We start from the raw sequence: 26,747 nt of genomic DNA, 5'->3' as shown, positions 1-26,747 counted from the left end.
CCAATTACTCCAAGTTGTGGCCAACGTTCTGCTTTTTTGCTTTTAAAAAAATGATAATCATACTGGATGTAAGGTGATATCTCTTCAGTTTTGATTTACACTTTCCTAATATTAATATTGATGATGTTGAGCATTTTTTTTATGTTTACTGGTTATTTTTATATATTCTATGGAGAAAAATGTAGACATCAAGTCTTTTGCTTATTTCTACCTGGCTTTGTTGTTGCTGAACTTTCTGGGTTCTTTGCATGTTCTAGATAATTGTTTCTCTAATATGTGATTTCCAAATCTTTTCTACCATTTTGTTTGTTGTAATTTTACTTTTTATATTCTTTTTATGAAGTCTGATTTATCTATACTGTTTTTATCTGTACCATTGGTGTTCTTATGTTTTTTCAAGAGTTTATAGCTTTAGGTCTTATAATCCATCTTGGGTTACCTTTTACATGTGGAGTTAGGTGGGTCTGACTTCTATTCTTTTGCATGTAGCTCTCCAGCTTCCCCAGGGCCAAATTGACACCATTCTCCAAGTCATTTGACCATATATGTAAATTTTTCTTTCTCTGTACTTTGTTCTATTTGTCTATTTGTCTGTCTACATTTGTCTGTTATTACACTATTTTGATTACTCTAGTCACTATAGAATCAAGGAGTGTAAGTCTTCCAGGATTTGGTTTATTTTTCTGTTTAGCAAATGAAAATTCAACATGCCACATGAGACACAGTGAAAGCAGTGCTAATGGGAGAATATGTAAGTACAGGCACACAAACAAAACAAAACAAAGTCTCTGTGCACCAGCCTAATTTTAAACCATTAGACAGGCAGTCAGACCCAAAAACTAGCAAAGGAAAGGAAATAATACAAATTAGAGATAAATGCAAATGAGGATAGAAAAAAATTAAAGGTTTGGAGTTTCTGTTTAGTTGTTTTGTTATTGAGACAAAGTCCGACTATGTAGCCTACCTGTCCTCAACCAACTCTTCTGTTTCAGCCTCCTGAGTGTCAATTATTACATTATGTGCTACTAACCCAGTTTTGAGAAAATCACTGAAAATCAAAGTTGGTTCTTTTAGCCAGATGTTGTGGTACATACTGATAGTTGCAGCACTTTGGGGGTAGAGACAGGCTGATCACTTTTATACTGCCATTCCCCTTTACCCTCTTGCACCTTTTTAAATTTACCTTCTTTCCCCTCCCTAGAAAGCACCCCCTTTTCCATTTTCCTGGTCTGATTAATTGTACCTTGTTCCCCTGTCTATTGCTCCTCAACCTCTCTATCCTGGCAGTGGTCCCATTTTACTTTATTGCTTTCTGTAGTTACTACAGACTATACACTCATATCTCAAGATTTGGAGCTAGGAGCCTCCAATAAAAGAACATGCAGTTTGTCTTTTTGGATCTTGCTTGCCTCTCTCAATATGATCTTTTCATGGTTTCATTTTTCTTTACAGCTGAATCGTATTCTGTAGTATGTATGTACCACAGTTTCACTGTCCATCTGTCAGTTGTACGGTTGTTTCCATGTGTTAGCTATTGGGAATAGAATGGCAGTGAACACAGCTGAGGAAACACCTGTAGAGTAGGATGGCCAGTCCTTTGGGCATATGCCCTGAGTGGTATAGCTGCGTTATATGGTAGATTTATTTTTAACTTTTTGAGAATTCCCCACACTGATTCCTATAGAGCCCACACCAGTTTGCAATACCACTAACAGGGAATGAGGGATTCTTTCCCCCTACATCTTCTCCAGCATTTGATATGGGTTGCTTTGTTGATTTTTGCCATTCTGACTGGGAGCATATGAAATCACAAAGTTGTTTTGTTTTGCATTTCCCTAATTGCTAGGGATAGGAACATCATTTTAGACATTCCCCAGTCATCTTTTCTCCATTCTGTGCCTCTCCATTTTGGTCCCAGGCCCAGTTTTTGAATGTGTCATTTGTTGATGTTTTGGAATCTGTATTTTGAGTTCTTTGAATGTTCTAGATACTAAACCTCTGTCAGATGTGCAGGTGACCAACATCCTCCCCTGTTCTCTGGGCTTCCTTTCACCTGCTTGTTTCTTTAGTTGTGCAGAGGCTTTTTACTTTCATGAAATCTCAATGATTGTTAGCCTCAAGTCTTGGGGAAAATGGAGTCCCATTCAGGGTACTGCCTTTGTTTTCTTATAGCGGTTTGTTTGTTTAGTCTTCAATTCATTTAGAGTCAGATTTTGTGCAAGGTGATGGAAAATAGATCTAATCTCATTCTTCTGCATGTGGACATCCAGTTTTTTCTCAGCACCATTTGTTAAAGATGCTTTCTTTTTTCCAGCGTATGTTTTTGGCCTCTTTGTCAAATATTAAGTGGCTGAGGTTAGATGTGCTCATGTTTAGGTCTTTGATTGTATTTCATTGGCCCACATGTCTGTTTTTGTGCCAGTGTATTGTTTTTATTACTATGTCTCTGTAACATCTTAAAAACCTGGTATTTTAATCCCCCAGCATTGTTCTTTTTATTCATAATTATTTTGGCTTTCCATGGTTCTTCTCTGGTTCATATGAAGTTTAGAATACTTTTCTTTGTCTGTGTCTGTGAAGAATGAGATGGGGATTTTGATTTGGAGTGCACTGAATTTGTAAATATGTTTTTATAGAACTGTCAGTTCCACAATGTTAATACTAACAACCTATGATCAATGGTGTCCTTCCATATCCTAATGTCTGTCTCTTTTTCAAAGGTCCCTCATTTCCTTGGCTTGGCTTATTCCTAGGTATTCTCTGAGGCTATTGTGAATGGGAGTGGTTGATGATCTCCTTCTTTGTATGTTTGTTTTCATGTTAGAAAAGCTATTGACTTGTGTAGGTTGATTCTGTACCCTGCCATGTTGCTGAGTTTGTTGACTGTTTCTAGGAGTTTTCAGACAGAAATTTTGGAATCTCTGTAGTACATCATCTGAAAAGAGGGATAATTTTACTTCTTCCCATATTTATATTGAAGAATATGTTTTAAATTTTTTATTGTTATTTTGAGCTTTAACTCATACATGGCTTAATATATGGTCTTTGGGGAAAATGGTATAATGTATACTTAGGATTCTATATGCTGCTGTCTGTTAAATCTATTTAGTTCACTGTGTTATGTCCTGTGCTTATTTACTTTTTATCTTATCTTCAATAGTGAGTTATTATTGTGCAACTATTTCTTCACTTTTATAATGTTTTGTTTCCTGTTATGATGGTTAATTATTAGCTGTATATATGTTTATAATTGTTATGTCTTTACTGACTGACATTAGTATTGCCACCCTGTTCTCTTTTGGTTGCTATTTGTGTGGTATGTTTTTCTATCATTTTCAGTTTATTATATCACTGGATTAAGAAATGTCTTCCAGATAGGTTTCCATTGATACATTTTTATTCATTTCTGCTATTCCATGACTTCTGATTGGAAGGTTTAATCCATTTATAATCAAAGTCATTAATTACAAGGATCAATTTACTTTTGACATCGTTTGTTTTCTGAATGTTGTATTACTTTTTTCTTTTTTTTTCATTACTGCCCTCTTTTTGTTCACTTTATTTTGTACTTTATTTTATTCTGGGGGTAGGGTCTCACTGTGAAGTGCTGGGTGGCCAGGAAGTTGATATGTAGATTAGTTTGGTTGACTTCACATACATTCTTCTACTTCTGCCTCTCAAGCCGTTCGGTTAAAGATTTACTTATTTTTGATGCTGAAAGTCCTTTTTTCCTTTGTGTATATATTGTAGTTATTTTCTTTGTGGTTCCTACTTGAGATTGCTTCTAAGTTTACAAAATTTTAGCATTCTAATTTGAATTTATAACAGTACAACTTCAACAATCCTCTTCCTTTATTACAAAATCCCCCATTGGTGTCTTTAATGCCACAAAACATCAATTAATAATTCTTTAAAATATACTGATTGCTTAAATAATAGTAGAAGACTAAAGGGGAATCATAAACCATTGATTTAGTACTGCTGGTTTTTATAATTCTTATGTATTTCTTTTCATGAGCTTTTTAGTTCCAACTTTTTTTCTTAAAAATCTCTATTATCCTGTTGAATTTTTCTTCTAGTCTGTTGATTTTCTCCTATATGTTGCTCTCTTTTCTCTCCAGATCATAGATTGATATCCTTACTTCATTTATCTCTTTGAGTCCTCTTGGAGCTCATTGATCATTTTTGTTAGTAAGCTTTTTAGGCCTTTATCTGCAATTTCATCTTTTTTAGTATTTTTTAATTTAGTAATTATTTTTTGGAATTGTTATAGTGGGCTTTTGGTTTTGTATATGTCTACATTCCCTCTTGGTTTGCATGTCTCTTCTAGTTTTGGGGAAATCTTCTTAGTGATTTGCATACTCCTGTACACTCAATCCCCAGTTCTATTTTTTGATGTGGCCCATTAATCCTTGTTCCCTTCCCTCTCCAGGTGGGGAGGTAAAACTGTGGTTGGCTTTTCTTTCTCCTTTTCAGTCTATTATTTGTTTCTCTGTAATTTTCAGGTGCCCCATAACTTTTTTGGTAGATTTCCAAGTTCTGTTTTCCCCTTTCCCCCTTCTTTTTGGATCAAGGCCAAGGCGCTCTCTCGCTCTCTCTCTCTCTCTCTCTCTCTCTCTCTCTCTCTCTTTTTCCTTTTTTCTTGGCACTTCTCCTTAACTATGGCACAGGCATATGGAGACAGTTTCTAGTCCACTAGACAGTTACTCTAGTGGCCTAATCACAAAGGATAAAAAACAAGCTGTTTTTAAAAATTGTGTGTGTGTGTGTGTGTGTGTGTGTGTGTGTGTGTGTGTGTTGGATCCCTGGAGCTGGAGTTTTAGGTGGTTGTAGAATGCCCAGCATAGGTGCTGTGATCCAAACTCAGTTCCTCTGAAAGAACAGTATATGTTCTTAGTTAAGAACTGAGCCATTTCTCCAGCCCCAATCATCCATTTTTTTAAAGAGAGATAAACTGCATTTTTAATTCTACTTCTATGTTTTCCATGAGGACAGTAGGATGTGATCACTTTTACTGTTTTTTACCCCCTAGGGGATAGTGATCTTAGAAGAATGTCAGCTTCCAAAAGACATTTTGAAAAAACAAATACAGTTTTCAAACCAAGCAGTTTCCTTAAACACTTCAGTGAATTCTCAGGTTCCCCAGCGGAGCCAAGAGCCTTTGCCAGAGCACGATTTTGAGATGTCACCAAGCAGTCCTACACTACTTCTTCGGAACATAGAAAAACAGGTAAGCTTAGAGTGTCTGCTTTATCAAATAACTGTAGATAAGTTTTTGCTTCTTAAACTATTGATAGGGTTGAGATATCAAATACCCTCTAAAAGTCCTGTGTTCAGCATTATTCTCTACATCATAGACCTAGTCCATGAGATTCTGAAGGTTTTTTAAGGCACATGAAGGTTCTAACCAGATCAATGCAGTGACAGATCTGTCATTTGTTAGAAGTTATAAGGTGGGGTCTTGTTGGAGAAAGTAGGCCACTTGGAACACATTTTTAAGAAACAAATACTATGGCCAAGTAGGCTTCATTTTAGTGATGCAAGGATGGTTCAGTATATGCAAATCAGTTAATACAGTACAGCATATACAAGTACTCAGGAGAGAAATTCAGAATCTTAATGATGCTTAACTGTACTAAAGTGTTAACTGTTTCTTTGTAGAGTGCACAGTTGACTGAGATCATTAACAGTTTGATTGCCCCTCTCAACCTGTCTCCAACTTCATCACCCCTCTCCTCTAAATCCTGTAGCCACAAATGTCTGGCTAATGGCATTTCAAGGAGGTAGGTATTACTTGAAGAGTTTGGCTTCTAAATTTGGCTTATTTTAATTTTGTTGATCTATACCTGTACAGTCATTTTTCTTCTACATTAAGGACTACAATAGTACAATCAGTAGATCATGGATACAGTTTGGATGAGATTAATGTAAATTTAAAACTGTTCCATGAGAAAGTATAATTTCTAGGAATTTTAGTCCTTCTAAAAAAATCATACTAGTGATAATATTTGCTATGGAAGTATTGCCTTATTACTATGACTTCCATTTTGTACATTTTTTATTCTTGATCTCTAGTTTACTATAACTTAAGAAAGACTCTATCTATCTATCTATCTATACACACACACACACACACACACACACACACACACACACACACACACACACACACACATACATATATAGAGTTGGGCACAGAAGACTGGCACATATCACCATAATTTTACATTAATTTTTATGTCAATAGTCATATCATTAGTTATTTTAAAACCTTTCAAATATAAAAAAAGGAAAATATATATCCTGATAAAAATCATATTAGGTATTAATATTAATGGAATGGCTATTCCATTCTTAAGTTACATTAGTGAATATAAATTAAGTCTTAAATAAAAAATATTTTTATTTCTAATTGACTGTTCATAAGGCTTGTTTTAAAATATTTCTAGTTTTATTTATGCTCAGTCATTTTTCCCTGGTTCTATGATGAAAATAGTTTTTCTACTGATTTTATGTGGTTTTTGACATAGTACCATTCTTTGCATCACTGGTGCTTCACTTGGAAAGTAACACTTGCTGGTTGTATAGGGCAACTATGAGAGTCTGTTTACAAGAACCCTGGTTTGGGTTCACGATGAAAGTCAGTTACAAGTTGAGTAATAAAATGATGAGTAAGCATTGTGGTTTCATGCTAAATACATTTTCTATATCATTTGGCTTATCTAAATTATGCTTATAATCATGACCGTATTACTGGATACACACACACACACACACACACACACACACACACAGAGTTAGGGTTTCTATTGCTGTGAAGAGACTCCATGACCACGGCAACTCTTATAAAGGAAAAAAAAAATTTTTGTTTTTCTTTTTTGAGACAGGGTTTGTCTGTGTAGTTTTGGTGCCTGTCCTGGATTTTGCTCTGTAGACCAGGCTGACCTCAAACTCACAGAGATCCTCCTGGCTTTCCCTCATGAGTGCTGGGATTAAAGGCGTGTGCCACCACTGCCTGGCTTAAAGGAAAAATATTTAATTGAGGTGGCGGCTTACAGTTTCAGAGGTTCAGTCCATTATTATCATGGCAGGAAGCATGGCAACATGCAGGTAGATATGGTGCTAGAGAATTAGCTGAGCTACATCTTGCATACAACAGCAAGTCAACTGAGACACTGGGCAGTATCTTGAGCATAGAAAACCTCAAAGCCTACCCCACAATGACATACTTCCACCAATAAGGTTATACCCACTCCAACAATGCTACACCTCCTAGTAGTGCCACTCCCTGTGAGATTATAGGGGCCAATTACATTCAACCTACCATAGAAATATCCAGTCTCTTGTAATATAAAAAGTCACATATAATTTATACATATCTGAATGATGATAATATGCCCAGTTATTGGTTTGTATGGGTATATAATCTTGAATAAAACCAGATATGGGTTCTGTCCTTGTGATAGAAGAGTCTAGTTGAGGAATAACTGATGCCATCTGTCTTAATTAGGGGTTCTGTTGCTGTGAAGAGACACCATGATCACTGTGACTCTTATAAAGGAAAACATTTAATGGGGTGGCTCGCTTACAGTCAGAGGTTCAGTCCATTATCATCATGGTGGGACATGGTGGCATGTAGGTAGATATGGTTCTGGAGGAGCTGAGAGTTTTACATCTTGATATGTAGGCAACAGGAACTGGTCTATCTCACTGGGCATGGCTTGAGCATATATATATATATATATGAGACCTCAAAGCCCACTTCCATAGAGACACATTTCCTTCAACAAGGCCATACCGAATCCTATAAAGTCACACCTCCCTAATAGTGCTACTCCCTTTGGGATGCATTTTCTTTTAAACCATCTCACTATCATAATCATTCAGATAAATACATAATTTTATATTTTTGGTTGTGAGCCTAGCCTTTAATGGCTAAGCTATCCCTCCAGCCCAAATACATAATTTTAAACACTGATAAATGTTCTAAAAATTTTATTGCTAAAAATGTCTTTTTGTAGCCAGGCAGGCATGGTAGCTCATGCCTATAATCCTAGGACTTGGGAGGCCGAGTCAAGAGGATTGCTAGTTTAAGGCCAGCCTGTGAGTTATACAGTGAGACCTTGTCTTAAAAAATAAACAGTTTTAGGAGATGGCACAGTGGTTAAGAGCACAAACTGCTCTTGCCAAGACCTGATATTGGTTCCCAGCACCCATGTCAAATGGCTTATATCCTGTAATTCTACCTCCAGGGACTCTGATACTGTCTTCTGGGTTTCACAGGAACCTGTATTCATATGTTCAAATACCCATACAAGATACACATACACATAAACACATAATTAAATATAAAAACCAAACACAAAACTTGGAATTAGAGTTGAGATAATACTAATTTAGCTAACTGGTAGCAGCATAATCTTGTATATTTCCATATATTACACGAAGAGAATAGTCAAAATGGGCATGGTGATGCATTTCTGTCATCCTAGCCACTTGCAAAGCTGGGGCAGGAGCATTGCAAGAGCTGGAGATGTGGCTTAGTTGTGTGTGAGGCTCTGCCTTCACTTACTACTCAAAGAAAAAACAAGGAATCAATCAGTTATTTCATGGGTAGTTTGAATATCAGATAACAGTTGTGATTTGTTTTGTTAAACTTTTTACATATTATCTGTCTTCTGTTTTTGACCTTATATAAACTTCAAAAGAGTAGAGTTTCTTTAGTTTATCTTGTTAAATTGCAGTTTTGAACACGTGATCAGTAAAAGACATATTATGAACATCAATTAATATTGAATGAATGAAATATTTGTCATCCTTCAGTCAGTATAAGAAAAATACCTGAAATGATCAGCTGTGCATTTGGATATATTTATTTTGGCTTTCAGTTTTAGAGGTTCACATCAGCTGGTCCCATTCCTTAATTTGAGGCTGGCAGTGAGGCAGCACACTCTAGCAAGAGTATTTGGGGGTACAAAGCAGCCTGCTCATCAGGAACCAGGGAGCAAGAAGGAAGACAGAGAGTCTGGGTTCTTAAGCATCCTTCTTAAGGTCATCCCTCTTATGACTCCAGAACCTCTCTATAGTCTATTTCTCTGTCTCACTGCTAAAGGTTCCCCCACCCTTTTATCGATGCCAGCCTCTGTGCCAACTCTTTAGCATGTAGACATTTGGTAGACCAGGCTCCAAACTATGCCAATATGTTTTGCAATTTCTTACAGATCACTGACATTCTTAAAACAATGTTGAGGGGCTGCTTGGGTATATCTCAGCTGATACAGTGTTAGCTGACATGAGGCTCTAGATTCCATGCCCAGTATGACATATTCTGGATACGGAGGTTCACACCTCTAATTGTAGCACTGAGGAAGTTGGGGCAGGAGGATCAGGGTTTTGAGGCCAGTCTGGAATGTAGGAGACCCTGTATCCAAAAAAAAAAGGGGGGGGTGGGAATTGTACTTACTTTTACTCTGCAATAGTCACTTCAGTATTCTCAGTATTCTGTTGCTCTGGTGACTGCTTCCATGGGTTTTGCTTCTCATCTAATTTGCATCTGGATTAGAACTGGAGAGATGACTCAACAGTTCTCAGTGCTTGCTGCCCTATCCTGGGGATCAGATTTCCTGATCCTAGCACCTGTGCCTCTGAGTGGCTCTTAATGCCTGTAACTCATACTCCAAAGAGCTCCTCTTCTGCTCCCCACAAGCATCCGAACACACAAGCACACACACACTTAACAGTAATGGAAGCTTGCTTGCATTTGTGATTTTCACTGCATTCTGTACAGTTGACATGTCATAGAAGTAACCTCCCAAGTAAAACGTTTTAGTTCTTCTATCAAAGTGTACTCATTCTAGGTTTCCATTATGGTGTATCATATGGTGTATTATGGAAGAAATTTAAATTTTAAAGTTTAGCCTTTCTTTAACTTTTGGAGGGTCAAATAAAACTATTTGTGATAAATATTTTTAAATATTTAGGTCATTTTTAGAAGTATCTTAAAACCTCTTCTCATGTCTTTAACTCACTGTTAGTTATTTTCTGGGGAACTTGTTTGTGCATTTGTTATTCATTGATTTCCTCAGCCTTGTTTATTAACTAGGAACTGTCTACTCAGAAGTGCTAAGGTTGGATTTAATCTTTTAGTTTGTTAGTCCTAGCACTGACACTGGGCTCACTGAGAACCAAATAAGTATGTTCAAATGTCCAAATAAATGAAGCTTTGCATTCTACCAGTGAGGGAGTTATAAGTTTTTAGACTTGATATTCTAAAATGAACATAAGATGCTATATATTATCTCTGAGAAAGAGAACTTCTACTTGAAACAAGGTCTAAACTTTTGTTTGATTTTTTGCCTTAATGAGTTCTAGAATGGGGTATATAATTAAATTCCAATGAATCATTGCCATACTATTTCCATTAATGGTAATTATCTCCCATGAAATGCAACCATTCCTTCTAATTGGGTATCATAATTGAAAAGTTGCAGATATGTTGTCAAACTAGTCACAATATAAAGTAATAGTTTTACCATCACAATGTTCAATAGTCACTTCTCAGTTATAAGAATATTGTTTGCTAGCAATGTTTTCCGAGTAATTGTTTTCAATATAAGTTTGGATTCTGATGGATGACACTAATTATCATATTAGCTGGATGTATGATGTCAGTGGAGAAATGAAACTTCCCTGCTGTGTTTTTAAAGTAGTGCCAATAGGAGTTACTTTTATTTGTAAAACGTCTTCTTTTTGTTTTTATCTCCAATGATGTAAGTGTGGAGGTTGACCTTCAGGTACACCTTTTGAGATAGGAATCTTTAGCAGGTAGGCCTAGCTTCCCAGGATCTGCCTGTATTCTATCTTGTACTGTGCAGGCCCCATACCACACTCCTCACATGAGTTCTGAGCAGTCCAAACACATATGCAATGCACAGGAAGCAGTCTCCCCAATTCACTTAACTATTTTTTTCTTTTCTTTGTGTGTATATTTCTAATTTTTATTTAAAATGAAAAACACTACCTTTTTTGAACTCAGATAAGAAATAATGTGTGACAATTAACAGTAGCTTTCTGCTTTATGTTTTTGTTTGTTTGTTTTGTTTTGTCTTCATGTTTTTAAATCCTCTTTAGGCAGGCATTGTAGCACACGCCTGTTGTCCTAGTTCTTAACAGGCTGGCATAGATGAATCATGAGTTCTAGGCTAGGCCATCTTGGGCCATGGCAAGTTTGAGGCTAGATTTGACTTACATAGTAAGAACTTTTCTTAAAAACAACTACAAAAAGAAATCATAATAATAATAATAATAATAATAATAATAACAATAAATCATCCCATTTGAATTTAATAGCCAGAGGCAATAATACAAATAACACTATAATAATCAGTTTCTTTTTCTCAGTGGAAAACATTAAACATAGAAAACATGAAAAATTAATCTATTTCTAGGCTTCGTCATCTCCATATTTTGCTATAGTTCAATTATTTAGCTATTTCTATTTCTAACATGCTTGTTCACTCCAGAAATATTTTCAAGTAAATCCAGGAGTCTATTACTTTAGCACTAAACAGTTCTGCATATTTATGTGATAGACTCTTCTAAAAATATGTAATATTTTATTATCACATTTATCATATTTTGTCACCTTGGTCTTGAGTTCCTGAACCTCCTGACTATTTATCAAATCAAACATATAGTTAGCATGCTAACCATAATATATCATTATCATCAAGTTTTCTAGTCACATTCAACTTTTCATCCTTAAAGTTATCTTTTAATGACTGGTTTTTTAGGATCAGTATCCAACAAAATCTATACTTTATATCTGGTTGTTAAGTCTTGTACTTTGCTTTTGTTCTCAATAGCCATGTTTAAGTGTAGTAGAAATCCTAACAAAAAGTTAAAAGACTACAGCTTAAGTATATATTTATTTTGTACTGTGAATTGAACTGAGAGCCTTATACATGCTAGGCAGGTGCTCTGACCACTGTTTTATATATATCCATCCTAGCCCTTTAAAAATTATATATATGTGTGTACTTTTTATAAACTTTTGGAACTATCTTAAGTGCTTGACAAGCTATGTATCTCAATTATTAACTAGTTAAATATGGTAATATTTGGCTTTAGACTAAAAAAAAATCATATTTATCTGGGCATGGTGCTATGGACCCAGCACATAGTACTCTTTTCATGTGGAGATAGGTCTCACTACATTGCCTAGGCTGGTCTTTGCCTTATTCTGTACACCAGGCAGGCCTTGACCTTATAGTATGATTTCATCGCTGAGGCTACCTGAGTACTACACACCAGTGTCACCGGAACTGGCAAAACACTTTAGATGAGTTTTGTGTTATTACTAATTGTTACAAATACCACGGTGTAGTTGTTGAATGTATTATAGTTACGGTCTTTACTTCTTAGCTCTTCTTTTTGTTTTCATCAGCATAACTACCCAGGCTTCTTTAGAACTTTCTGGTTTCCCATGGCTATGTAAGCATTCTTGAATTTTTGTTTCATCCAATCTAAAGAATATTCTTATAGTAGCTGTAATATGATTTAAAAGCAACACGAGTGTTAGAGAAAACAGTATCTTGTGTGTGTGTGTGTGTGTGTGTGTGTGTGTGTGTGTGTGTGTGTTTGGTATGAATGTGCGTAGGAGTATGGTGTATGTATGTGTTCCCGTGCTTGTATGTGCATGTGTGTGGAGGCCAGAGGTTGAAAGTTGGATGGTTCCTTTAAGCATTCTTCACCTTACTTTCAGAGACAAGGTCTCCCTGAACCTGGAGTGCATCCACCCCACTGAGTTTTAGGTTTCATTTAAGCCTGTCTCCTGCCCCAGTTCTGGGGTTATGAAAAAAAGAAATCAGGGCACCTGCTGCATTTGGATTTGACAAGGGCACTAGGCATTCAAACTCAGGTTCCTGTGCTTTCACGACAGGTCTTTTAGACTGAGCTATTTCTCCAGCCCCTAGAAAAACCCTGACTTGTATTATCTGCAAACACCAATTGTTCTTAATTCAATAGTATTATTTGATTAGTGATATGGAAAGATAAGGAGAACAAACCGAGACCTCTACTCAAAGGTTCTTGTCACCATTAAAGACATAGCAAGTAAGGCATTTGGAGCAAGTTTATTACAAGACAGAATTACATGAAGCAGTAATAGCTGGTTTCTCAGGAAGAAACATATCCCAAATCTCCAATAGCTCCTTTTATGCCCAAACTTAAAATGATAAAGGAAGGACTATTCTTGAGTTAAGGTAGAGGAAATGTGAGGGATTCCAGGAAGGGGTGTGGGTGTGTGTCCTGGAATAGGGCTAACCAGCTTTTCTGCCCTTCTGTGGGGTTTTTCAGATGTAGCAAATTTTCTAGACTACTAAAATGGAGATGTAATTATAATGAAGCAAAGGGTAGTTAGCAGTTGTCCCAGCAGGTGTTGAGTGGTCACATAATACTCTGCCATCCTACACTACAGTTGGATCACCTATCAGCCAGTATGCTGTTTGTCACTTTGATCCCTGTGTCTGTCTAGCCTATCTCAAATTCACCTGTTACTTGCTGACTACTAAGTCAACTAGTGCTGGGCCATGTAACTTGAAATTGGTACCTGTTGTGGTTGAAAAGCTTACTTATATTCGCACATAAATATATTACTATGTATTATATATCAATATATTAGTATATCCTATGTAATATACTAATGTAAATGAAGTGTGTTAACTTAAAATAGCTATTCAAAATTCCTATGGCTGCTTATTCTGATGATTACACGTAGGAACAGATTCAGGTTGCTTTGAATGATATGTTCCACTGTGGAAACAATTTCATGAATATTTTTATGAACAAAAGAAAGACATACACCAAGGCACCTAACAGATACAGGGTTGGAGATTCAGGTAGTCCAGTTGCAGCAAAGTGGGCATCTGTTAGCCTTTTCAGGTGCTGACTCCTGACATTCTTAATTTTTGTGTTGGTAGAAGCTGGTGGTCTGGTAATAAGTTAGTTATTAATATATTATATTATTAATATATTCCAAAGGTTTTCTACTGCTAGTTAAAATAAAGCTAGATCAAATTCAGAGACAGGTACCAAATGGCTGTTAGGGACTAAAGATAGCACATACTTTTCTCTTGATGTGTAATAGTCCAACATAATCATGAAGTTTTAACCTGGCAGTTTGTAAATCTTCAAAAGAGATGTCTTTTTTCTGGGAACTTCAGTTCACAAAACCTTAAATATAGCCAGGCGGTGGTGGCGCACACCTTTAATCCCAGTACTCGGGAGGCAGAGCCAGGCGGATCTCTGTGAGTTCGAGGCCAGCCTGGGGTACCAAGTGAGTTCCAGGAAAGGCGCAAAACTACACAGAGAAACCGTGTCTCGAAAAAAAATAAAACAAAAATAAAACAAAACAAAAAAAACCTTAAATATTACATTAAAAACTGGTACAAAGAGTAATTAGAGAATCATATTTTCCATATATAGCTTATTTCATTACTTTACAGTTAGTTATAACTTATAAGTTTTAAACATTTCTAAACTATAATAGGATTGTAGCTGTTTCAGAACTCACTGAAATTTGGTATGCAGTGAGCTTCTTTATTTAAGAGGGATTAAAGATGCAGTGAGGAGACCTTGGTACTTTTTAAGCCTTTGGTTCTGACGTACTTTACCTAAATGCAAAAAGAAATTGGCATAAATAATTAAAACTGTGTCGTATGTGAATTACTGATTTGCAAGGAACATTCATTTTTTTACTAAAGAACATTTTAACTTTGAAGATGTACCTTTTGTAGCAGAAAATAGAAATTATTTCTATATTTTTACTATGAAATTCTCCATTAATGTCAATTATTTTACCTATTGTTATCACAAAACTGGCTAATGTGAATACTCTTCTATCATAATAAACCAAGAAAACTGACACTTAGTTTTCTTTGTCTTTTTTCATTTTCTTTTACCCCCTATCTCCAAATATTTCATCCACTTCAGTGCTTCAGAGAACTTAGATGAGCTCTCTTCCTCCAGTAGCTGGTTACTTACTCAGAAGCACAGTAAGAAGAGGAGGAAGGACAGGACGCGGATGAAATCCCCATCCTTGGCTGTCATGAGCACAGCTGCCCGGACAAGGCCACTTCAGAGTTTCCATAAGAGAAAGCTCTACCGATTGAGCCCTACCTTTTACTGGACTCCTCAGGTAAGGCTGCATTTAGGGAACATGAAGGAAGAGTTCACTGCAGTATATTTTGAGTACAATTGGATGTGAGTTTTATATATTTATATAAAGATATATACATGGAATAATTGCATATAAAAACTTAAAATACAGTTATAAATTAGATAATAATTGATAGTGACAATAAAATTGGGATTTAATAAGTTTTTTAACATAGCAGTATACTCTGTGTACACTAAAATTTCTCTTTTTCTTCATTTAAAAAAATAATAACTATTGTTTTCTTTGCTGCTGGAAATTTAACATGGGCCCCATGCATGCTCAACATGCACCCTATACTGAGCTATGACCAAGCTTCTGGTTTAAAAAAATAAATATATGTTGCTGTTTTGTAAGTATATTAAAATAATTTTTAAAGAAAATTAAATGTCAAGGTGATTTTTGAAACATTCAGGTAAGGGTAATAATGAAATGTACTACACATCTGTGTTAGAAATATTTGCTCAGGTAAACACAAGGTATAAGATTAGTGGGAAACACTAATGCAGGAGCTAGCTTTGAGAAGTTTCTTCTGGCCAAATGTGGGAATATTTGAGTATCAAAATTTTTAATTTCTTCTCTTCCTCCCTCCCTCCCTCTCTTCCTTCTAAACAGGGTCTTATGTATCCTATGCTGGCCTTAATTTACTGTGTAGCCAAGGATGATCTTGAACTAATCCTCCTGTTCACCGCTGGGGTGCCTGGATTATGAGTATGCTGGGAATTAAACCCAAATTTTGTGAATGCTAGGCCAGTACTTTACCAACTGAGCTACATCCCTGTCCCTATAAGGATAGTAATGAACTACTGAAAACAAGAGAGGGCTAGGGCTATGGATAAATTTCTAAGAGCATTTGGTAAGCATTCCCAAAGCCCCAGGGTTTGAGGCATAGTGACATACACTTGGGAGGTGGAGGCAAGATGATGAAAAAAGCAAGGTCATCCTAGGCCACATAATTGAGGTCCAAGCCAGTGTGGCCTACATGACACAGTGTCTCAAAGCAACACAACACAAAAAACCACATGTACCCATGAGTACAGTGATGGCACAGAGAAGATGGACTGGCTGGTAGGTAGGTATGTAGAAAGACAGGGCAGGGTGTTAATAAATAGAATGGATGAGAAAGTGAATGAATGACGGGGCAAGAATAGTGAGAAATTAATAAGAAACTGGGGTGAGGACCAAGGAGGAGACTGTAAATAGGAGATCTGCATAGACTTAAAGTACAACCACCCCTCCTGCCTGTTGTCAGGGGTTCATAAAAATTGTACCATAGACAGTTAGAAAATACATCACCCAAATTATCAAAGCCAGAGTTGCTTACTAGAAAGAGACAGTATTAGTATGATGCAGGGGTACATCATTCTAATTTAAGTATGAGTAATGATTAGACAGAGCCAAGTTTAGAAATATGCTACTAAGAAACAACTAGCTTGGAAAACTTAGAGTTCTCAGTGTCATGTCATGAAGAATTATTCTTGAGATATTAAGAAGATATATGAGAGGATTAATGTACAACACAAAACAGAATATTGTCAGAGGAACAATTTTTCTTAGAACAATGAGAAAACTGAAGTGTGGTTGGTAGATTAGGTAAAAGTATTTATCAGGTTGGGGATGTAGCTACTGACTACATCCCCAGTCTACCATCCATAAACTCTTCTGGCTTCATCCCCAGCACTGCAAGCAAACAACAAAGAGCCAGTGCTGAAATTTCTGAATGTGCTAACTGTTGTTTTGTTATCTAAGAAACCAACTTATTCTAGGAAGGACCCACTGAAACTAAAGGTTAGTGGCTAATACATATAGTAAATTAACTCCTGTGCATCTAGGTCATCCTTTGGAGAATTAAGGTACTAGAAACATTTCTGTACATTTCTGTACACACTGGTCATACAAGGCAATGTGACACAAGGCAGTGAGGAGAAGTAACAGTGCATTGGAGAGGGAGGGTAAAGCTCTTACAGTTGTACAGAGGACATGGGAAGTACTTAACTGATCACCATTCCTCTGACAACCAAGGGGGAAAGGTTTAAATTTGTAAATATTATACTACTAAGTACATTTTCAGGACTTGTGGTTTCAGTTCCAGCATACAAAAAAGTTAGACAGTAATCACTCCTATCTTTAGACTAAAACAGTGAGCAACTTAAAAGCTAATTCCATTTCATGGATCTGTCACAGATTTAAGATTGTGAGGCTAATTGCTACCCTGAAATATTGGGAGACAGGAAAATCAAGAGTTAAAGCCAAATTCTGTTTGTAGACACAAAAACCATATGGTATACTAACCACATGGACTACCATTCATTGATAGACTGACACATTTTAAAACTGAAAGTTAAGAGGGGATGGCTAATGGCGTTAGCATATAAGGAGGAAGAGAACCAATGTGAAATTGGCTTAGGCATTATCTATAACAAAGAGTCTTCAGAAAAAGATTTTACCACCTGAAGGAAGAACATCTTTTCCATTTTTATTACTGGTTATTTCTCACTTACGTGGGTGTGTACATGTGGGTTAGAAACAGTTGTTAAATTCACAGTTCAAGGACATAGATACACTGAAAGGCTGAGATTTAATCACCAGATTAAGAATACTTCCTTTTTCACACGCTTCACTACCAAACTAGAAGAGCTCCAGTGCAAGAACAGGGGATAGCTGCAGACTCTGAGAAGGAACCTGAAAGGATTCAGAAGTGAATCAGGATGTGGGAGGCTTGTAGCCTAAGTTAAAAAGACGGTTCACAGTATCTAAGCAGGGAGGAAAGATTGGCTGTTGATTTGTTTTTCTATTTATTTCCTTTTTAGAGTTTAATTTTTCTTGGTTTTGTTCCTCTTACGGTTCTATGATTGCTTTGCTTGTTTCTGGAGTTTGAGTCTTCTTCCTGCCTCTGTTATCGTTCCTACATATGCTCTTACTGTTTCTCCTTCCTCACTTCCTCGGTTACCCTTAAAACTCTCCACTCTTTTTCCTTAGTAGTAGCTTCAGCATTAATAATTTTTCAACTTCCTTGTTTTTGTAGTTAGGATCTGAGACATTTTATAACCTTACTAAGGATGTAGGTAGTCATTTGCATTTTAATAACTATCCTCTGGACAAATGATTGTTTTGTTATGAATCTTTGCTTCATCTCCTTTAAAGAGTAGTGTCAACCATAAGCCCAAGAGAAAACTATCCTCTCAAAAGGTATGAAAATACAAAGGAAAGAAAATATATACAGCCCAATAGATGTCTAAGTCACAGTATAAAACCACAAGAAATATGAAAAATTTAGACAGTATGACCCCTTATCCAAAAGATCATAACTTCTCAATAGGTAAAACCAAAGATGCTGAAATAGTTGAAATATAAGACAAAGAATGCAAAAGCCTACTTTTAAACCTGACTTTAAAGAAGACATCAACTCAGGACCTAAGAATAAAAGTCTGCAACATGGATTGAAAATTCAGCAAGGAAACAAATTAAATAGCAAACAAATAATAGTAACAATAATAAATGATAATAAAGGTCAAGAGTACACTTAGAGATGAGTTAAAAAATACATAAAAAGCAGGATGCCTATGACTTTGAAAAACTTTGGGAGAGACCAAACCCAAGTGCTGTGGATGATTGATTGATAAATAAAACACTGATTGGCCAGTAGCCAGGCAGGAAGTATAGGCGGGACTAACAGAGAGGAGAATTGAGAGAACAGGAAGGCAGAGAGGAGACGCCAGCCTGCCATCCAGGGAACATCATGTAAAGGCAGCAGGTAAAGCCATGGAACACGTGGCGATATATAGATTAACAAAAATGGGCTGAGTATAAGAGTAAGAGCTAGACAATGGTAGGCCTGAGCTAATGGCTGAGCAGTTTAAATAATATAAGCATCTGTATAAGTGGGCTATGGGACTGCCGGCGCTTGGCAGGACCCGGAGAGAAAAACTCTAGCTACACCTAAGAGTATATGTTATAGAAGAGCTGAGTTTTAAGTGAAAGGCATAGAAAAACCTATTCAATTACAGGGTAACAGAAAATTTCTCAAACCAATGATATAGACTGTAGTTAGAGTTTTTCTGCCTGGCCCAGTTAGGACAAATCTCTCTTACCCGCCAGTCCCACAGTCGCTCAGACCCAACCAAGAAAGCACACAGAAACTTACATTGTTTAGAAACTGTATGGCTGTGGCAGGCTTCTTGTTATCTGCTTCTTCTATCTTAAATTAACCCATTTCTGTTAGTCTATACTTTGCCACATGGCTTGCGGCTTACCAGTGTCTTTACATGTTGTTTCTCACGGCGGCAGCAGCTGGCGGTGTCCCTCTCCAACCTTCTACTTCCCAGAATTCTTTTCTCTCTTGTCCCGCCTATACTTCCTGCCTGGCCACTGGCCAATCAGAACTTTATTTACACAGAGCGATATCCACAGCAATAGACAGACTGGAACTGGAGGCACTAAGAATCCATGATAAATATGACAAGAATAGAGGCTTTCCATGCCACATCAGAGTTAAAGGCAAACAGTAGAACAAGGGAAGAATACTAAATACATGAGAAAGGTGTGGTATCATACACCTGTCGTCTTAGCACTTCGGAAGGTGAGTCACTGATGAGTTTGTAGTACATTGAGAATACAGGAAGAGTAACAGAAGACTGTCAAAATGAAAATGAAATGTGAAACACAACATGGAAAAAAAAGCTACTAGAGGAGAATGTCAATGTACTTCCAATGGCATCTCTATCGGAATAACATTAGATGTGTCCTCTCAACAAACACTTGAGAAGCCAGAAAGCATGGGATGATAGCATCTAAGAAATTAGGGCTTCTGGCCTGTCTGTCTGTCTATCCAGCTATCCAGCTATCTAAATATAGATAGAGGGTGGTTATGTTCTTTCTCTTCCAAATTTCTTCAGGGCTTTTATAAAAAAGGGATTTGGACTTGGTTAAGGGCTTTTTCTATATCTATTGAGACAGTAAGATTATCATGAGATTTATGTTCCTTTTATATACATGTGTGTTATATTTATTAATCTCTGGAATGAAACTAACTTGTTTATGGTATGTTACACACACACACACACACACATACACACACACACACACACACACTGAAGCATGACAAATGTATAGCCAATATACAAAATGTGAACAAATAAAAGCATTTTCCCTAAAATCAAAAGCAAGACAATGTTGTCCACTCTCCATTCTTCCTAATGCATCACTGGTATTTTTTATCCAGATCAATAAATCATGAGAAAGAAATGAAATGGATACAACTTATAAAAAAGAGAAATATTCCATTAGCCTTATTTGCAAATGATTTGATACTAAAAAGATCGTACTAGGAGCTGGAGAGATGGTTTAGCCAAGAGCACTGGCTGCTATTCCAGAGGACCAGGTGACCTCTTCTGTCTTCCATGAATACCAGCTATCCACATGGTACAAAAACATGCATGCAGGCAAACCCAGACACATAAAAATAAAAAAGACTCCCCAGTAAAACTTTTTCATATGATAACTATTTCCAAGACATAGTGGAATACAAAATCAACACACAAAATACAGTCACTTTGAAATACACAGTTACAGTCATGCTGAGAAGGAAATAAGGAAAAGAATCCCTTTCACATTAGCTTCAAATACAAAAATAAAGGAATAATTCTAACTATACAAGTGTAAACTGTAAAACACCGATGAAAGAAACCAAAAAAGATAGAAAATGGAAAGACACCTTATGTCAGTGGATCAGCAGAGTTACTATTGTGAAAATATGTATACTATCTTAAGTTCTGTATAGATCCAATCAATCCTTACCAAAATTTCAATGACATTCTTCACAGAAAAAGCAATTTTACAACTAAATGGATCCCATATAACCAAAGGCTTTGTGAGTAGAAATAGCAATGCTGGGGGAATCAATTACCTGACTTTAAATTATAGAACAGAGCCATGCCAACAAGACTTCTCAAAGCACTGGAAAGGAAGACGACTGAGAACAAGAACAAACGCACATAGCTACAGCCATCGCATTTCCAAGAGGGTTCATAAATAAATTTTTACAAAGTACATCTTCACCAGATGGTATTGTAAAAATTGGTTTTCATGTGATAGAGTGAAACCTTTACTCTCACCCTGTCAAAATATATACAAACTAAATAAGAGATTTTAATATTAAAACCAAAACTTTGAAACTGTTTTAGTGAAAATTCATTAAAACATAGGAACAAGGGCTTTCTGTGTACAAGTCAAAAACTTTGGAAAAAAGAAGCGACAAATGCATGAAATTAAAATGTTTCTAGGCACTGTCGAGATGGCGTAGTGTATGAAGGGTTTGCTCTGCAAGCATAAGAACCTGAGTTACTACCTAGCACCCATGTAAAATCTGGGAGCAGTGGTGTGTGTATGTAGCCATGGGAAGGGACCTTAGAGTCAAATGCATCCCAGAGGTTTTGCTGGCCAGTTAGTCTAGATAAATGGAAGCTCATGATTTAGTGAGAGACCTGGTCTCCAAAGTATGAGCTATAGATGAAGTCATTTGGTGTTGACCTCTGGCTTCTATACACATGCATAGTACCTTCCCCTTCCTGCCCCGACACATAGTTTCTACATTACAAATTAAAAAATGAAGTGAAGCAATAATCTATAGAATGAGAGAAAATTTGTGTCCACTACTCATCCAACAGAAGAAAGATTAATATCCAGAATACAGGCTGAGTGTAAGTATACCTTAATCCCAAGATTCGGGAGGTAGAGGCAGTTGGAGCTCTCTGAGTTCATAGGCAGTCTGGTCTACATAGAGAGTTCCGGATCAAAGAGGACTACATAATTAGAATATATCTCAAGAACAATAAGTTCAGAGTATATATATAAAAACTGATCAAGCCCTCTAGCCTTCTACCATCCAATAAATAAATGGGCAAATGCATTGAGTAGTCAAGTTCTTAAAAGAAGTACAAATGGCTAATGAATCTGTAGGAAAATGTTCAGCATGCTTAGCCTTCAGGAAAATGCAAATCAAAACTAAATTGAGATCCCATTTCACCTTAGTCAGAATGGCAATCATCAGGATATCCAGGAACAGAAATTCTTACAAAGATAGATGAATAAGCAGCTTATGTGCATCATTAGTAGAATATAAATTAATGCCACCACTATGAAAATCAGTATGGAAATCAGAAAAGAAAAAAAAATAGAATAATATCATATTCTCCTCTGCCACTCCTAAGCATATACCTAAAAGGAATGTACGTTAGCATACTGATAAGATAATCAACTGCATTTCTGTCTATCCTACCACTTTTCACAATAGCCCAGTCATTTAATCAACCCATCTTTCCACATGTTAATGGACAAAGAGGAGACACACACACACACACACACACACACACACACACACACACACACACACAGTGATTTAGTCATAATGAAGCAAATTATTCTTTTGCAGCAAAGTGGATGGGACTAGATATTATTGTGTTAATAAAACAGGCTCAGAAGATAAGTGTCATGTTTTCTCTCATATATAGAATCTAGCTTAAAAAACATGAAAACAAAAGTATGACTATTTTTGAAGAGAAAGGGGATCGATAGGAGAGGGTAAAAGAAATAGATAAAATCAAAGAACATCTCATATATACATAAGAATGCCACAAAGAAACTCACACTTTTACCATGAATATATACTAATAAAATGATACTCTGAAGTATCTGGCACCTATATAGCAATAGCAATTACTTTTAGTTTATATAACAATAATAAAAGGTTTACTTATTTCCTATTATATTGTATATCATGCTCAGCATTCAGCAAAACTCTGCAAGGCATATTAGGAAGAACACATACTGAAGAGACAAACCATTAGCCCTAACATCAAGAAAAAAGGAATTGGATTGTCATATGGACAATCTTAATTAAAATGTTACATTAGGGCTGTTAATACATAAAGTAGAAGACATAGTAGATTTGCAATGTAAACAGATGGAAAATCAAAAGGAACCAGAAATTTATGCTACAAATTAAAAGCACTATAACTTAAGCTTGCCAATGGCAAGCTCATCTGTGGTCTGGACATGGTTGAGGAAAGATCACCGCACATAGCACAGACTATTGAAACTTCATAAACTTAAATTCAAACAGAAAAGGGAATTTTAAAAACCGAAATAGAACATGTAAGAATTTGGAGACATTGGAATATCAAAAGAAAGAAAGAGAATGGGACAAAAGAAAGATTTGAAATAATGAGAAATTTCCAAAATTAATGGCAAACAACAAATCAAACATGTAAAAAGCAGAATTTCAGACTGAATACCTGCCTACCCATCTATCCATCTATCTGTCCATTTATCTACCTATTATCTAAAACACATTCAAACTGTAGAATCCAAAAACAAATCTGGGAAATGTCCGGAGGGGGAAAACATCTTAACTGCATAAGAATAAAAGAAGTAGTATAGGTGACTTTTGTTTCTACCCATGGAAGCAGAGAGGGGAGTAAAACATTTAAACAACCGTGATGATATTGACATTCTTATCCCCAACGATGTCCCTGTCCTGAAACCTGGTTCCTAAGAGTGTGACTGTAGGCCAGCTTGTGATAGCAATAGGGTCTTTGCATATTTAAAGAACTTAAACCAAGATCATTTTGGACTTAGGATGAGCCCTAAGTCAGTGGTCCATGTTCATAGAGAGAAAAAGTAGAATTTGGGAAACAAGACAACGAGATGAAGGCGTTGTGGAACTAAAAGCAGACTGGAGTTATGTTACCATAAATCAAAGATGATACAAGTCCAGGAGGTGGAAACAGGAAAAGAGCATTGCCTCCCAGGACCTTGGGAAGTCTGCTCTATTAAAGCTGGGATGCCATAATTACAAGAAGTCAATGTGGAAATTTTCAACCCCTCCATCTATAGCATCTTGTTAGGGAAGCCCCAAGAGTATAATGCTTTGCATTTGGTGAATAGGTAAAGAATAAAAAAACCTGTAAGGTGCATAATAGAAAAAAAGTCTAGATTCTTGTGAATTCAGAAAGTGCAGAGGATAAAAGATAAGGCTGTTGACATCTTTGAAAATACGTGCTGCCATTATTAGAATGTTGGTAGGAAAATGTGAAAGTGTGCGTGTATATGTGCACAGCTGTGTGGTGCTTGCACATGAATGTGAGAGTAGACATGCTTGTAGAGGTCATAATACATTAAGTGTTTTCTGATGTTGCTACCCACCTTATTTCCTTGAGACAAGGTGTTACTATACTGGAAGCTCACTTTCTTGGCTAGGCTATCAGGCTGGGAAACTCTTAGGACCTGCCTATTTCCCCCAGTCCCCAAAGCTGCAGTTGCAGGAATACCCAGCCAGGCCCACTTTTTACATAGGTGCTAATGCAGTGATTTTGAATATTTACTAAAAAAAACTTGCAAGCAAACTGGGGAGACGTGATCTAGTTCCTCCTGGCTGCTTCTGGTAAACTACAAGAGAAAAGAGGTAATTGAGTAAGGAACTGTTTAGTTAAAAGGAACTAGAACTTAATAATGGGATATTTTCATCTTTAGGCAGAATGTGTGTGTGTGTGTGAGAGAGAGAGAACATATATATAACATGCCCTGGAGTGAACCAAGGGTATCGGCAAACTTCCCAGAGATGCTGGGTATTAAATTTGTGAGTAAAGTCATTCATCTCAGCAGAAGCCAGACATGGAGATGGGCCTAACAATCCTGTCTTCAAAGAACTCTTCGGTCTAGGGACATGGATCTCCTTAAGATATGTAGCGGGCTCATATTATTTTTCAGAATTGTGCATCATCAGGAACACTGCCAGTTCCCATCGAAAAGGACAGAGATGATGTGATGTGAAAGATGTTAAGACCTCTTAAGTTTTTCAGGCAAAAATGGATTGATGATAAAACTCTCTCGTTGATCTTGAAGTTGAATGTCAAAACAAGTTTCTAGGAAAAAAATTGGAAATATCTTTATGTTCCTGGCTAGGTGATTTCTTAAACAAGATAAATATATTACTGATTAGAAATTATTGCTAATTTGGCTTTTGATGAAGTTATTGTTTTCAACAAAGGCATCATTAAGTCTGAGAGTATACACTGAGTGAAGACATTTGTTATATCACATGTAACATATATCACACACATATACATGCATATGTTAGGGGATTTTTGTTTTGTTTTGTTTTGTTTTGCCCTGGTTGTCTTGAAACTTGCTATGTAAACCAGACGGGCCTGGCCTGGAAGTCAGAGAAGATCTTCCTGCCTCTTAATCTTTGAGTGCTGGGATCAAAGGTGTGTGCCACCATGCCTGGCTATATGCACATGTTAAACTATATATATAAAACAAAACAGTTTGAATCCAGAATGGATATATATCTAATATATATTTTTACATGGCTAAAGAAGTTCAAGAAGAAAGACTAATTAAAAATGGGCATATACATAGAATTATAGGCTATAATGGTCAAAATGGCTAGTAGTATGTTCCATTTTATCAAAATAAAACCTTTGTCAGTAATAATGAGATTTGAACAGCTTTCATAAAATAGAATATCCTAGTCACCAGTAAAGTTGAAAATATGTTGAAAATGTTAAAAGGCATTACTTATCAAAGAAATAAAACTATACAACACCACTATATATATTTTTATTCTTCAGACACGACAACTCATAAACATAAGGAGTAACAAATATATATTATACAAAGTGACTTGAGTAGTTTGTATAGGTTGTGAGTTCTGTAGGTAGACACATCAGTAGGAAAAGGGGAAAAGAGAAGGGAGGAAAGAGGTAGAGACAGAAACATAAAGAGGTAGAAACAAAGAGATTTAGTTTGAGTTGGCTCATAAAATTATGATGGCTAAGACGTGCCATACATGGTATGCTATCAGATAGCTAAATAGCCAGGAAAATGTACTGGAAAAATGTATTTGTGGCAACAGACATTGCACTTATCTCAGTACATTGTGGCAGAATGGTCAGGTTGGCCTGAAAAGGGCACCTTGATGACTTAGTATTGTGGTTACACCTTTGTATTTTGATCATGGTGGTGGCTATCAGGTATATAAGGCATCATGCTGTTTGTCTTCCCATAGACATGGACATACATGTCACACAGCACACTTTCAGAAAGGCTCTTGTTTTAGTTATCTGTTGCATAACAAACCAATCCAAAGCACAGAGGCTTAAAACTGTTTACTATTAGCTTTCATGATTCTGTAGATTATCTGAGCAGTGATTCTCACACTCTTGCCTAAGGTCTTTCCAATAATAAGTATAGTAGGGATAATTGGATAAACCATGTGGAGTATTAATAGTGCTGGTTGCTAGGGCTCTTTTTATGTCCACATTGTCTTGGGGCTTTTCCATGTGCTCTCCATATTTCTTTCTTTCTTGTGTGTGTCTGAATTTGTGTCTGTTATGTGCACATGTGTGCAGGTGCCCATGGAGATGAGGGATGTTAAATTGCCCTGGAGATGGAGCTCCAAGGTGGTTGTGAGCCAATTGTTATAGGTGGTGGGAACTGAACTAAGGTCTTCTGGAATATAGTATATGTGCTG

At 36.5% G+C, this 26,747-nt stretch overlaps 1 protein-coding gene across 12 annotated transcripts in view; it reads left to right on the top strand.

The window, feature by feature from the left end:
- The window catches only part of Kansl1l (KAT8 regulatory NSL complex subunit 1 like), a 96,504-nt gene that overhangs the window by 39,029 nt on the left and 30,728 nt on the right, over positions 1-26,747 (top strand). For all 12 annotated transcript variants that reach the window (XM_036173526.1, XM_036173527.1, XM_036173525.1 and 9 more), the window contains exons 4-6: positions 5,033-5,230; positions 5,662-5,783; positions 14,992-15,196. In XM_036173526.1, coding sequence (XP_036029419.1) covers positions 5,033-5,230; positions 5,662-5,783; positions 14,992-15,196 — 525 coding nt within the window. The remainder of the gene's footprint in view (positions 1-5,032; positions 5,231-5,661; positions 5,784-14,991; positions 15,197-26,747) is intronic.

This window comes from Onychomys torridus, chromosome 23, assembly GCF_903995425.1.
Source record: "Onychomys torridus chromosome 23, mOncTor1.1, whole genome shotgun sequence".
Classification (NCBI taxonomy): Eukaryota; Metazoa; Chordata; class Mammalia; order Rodentia; family Cricetidae; genus Onychomys; species Onychomys torridus.
This window is presented reverse-complemented; position numbering and strand designations above follow the sequence as displayed.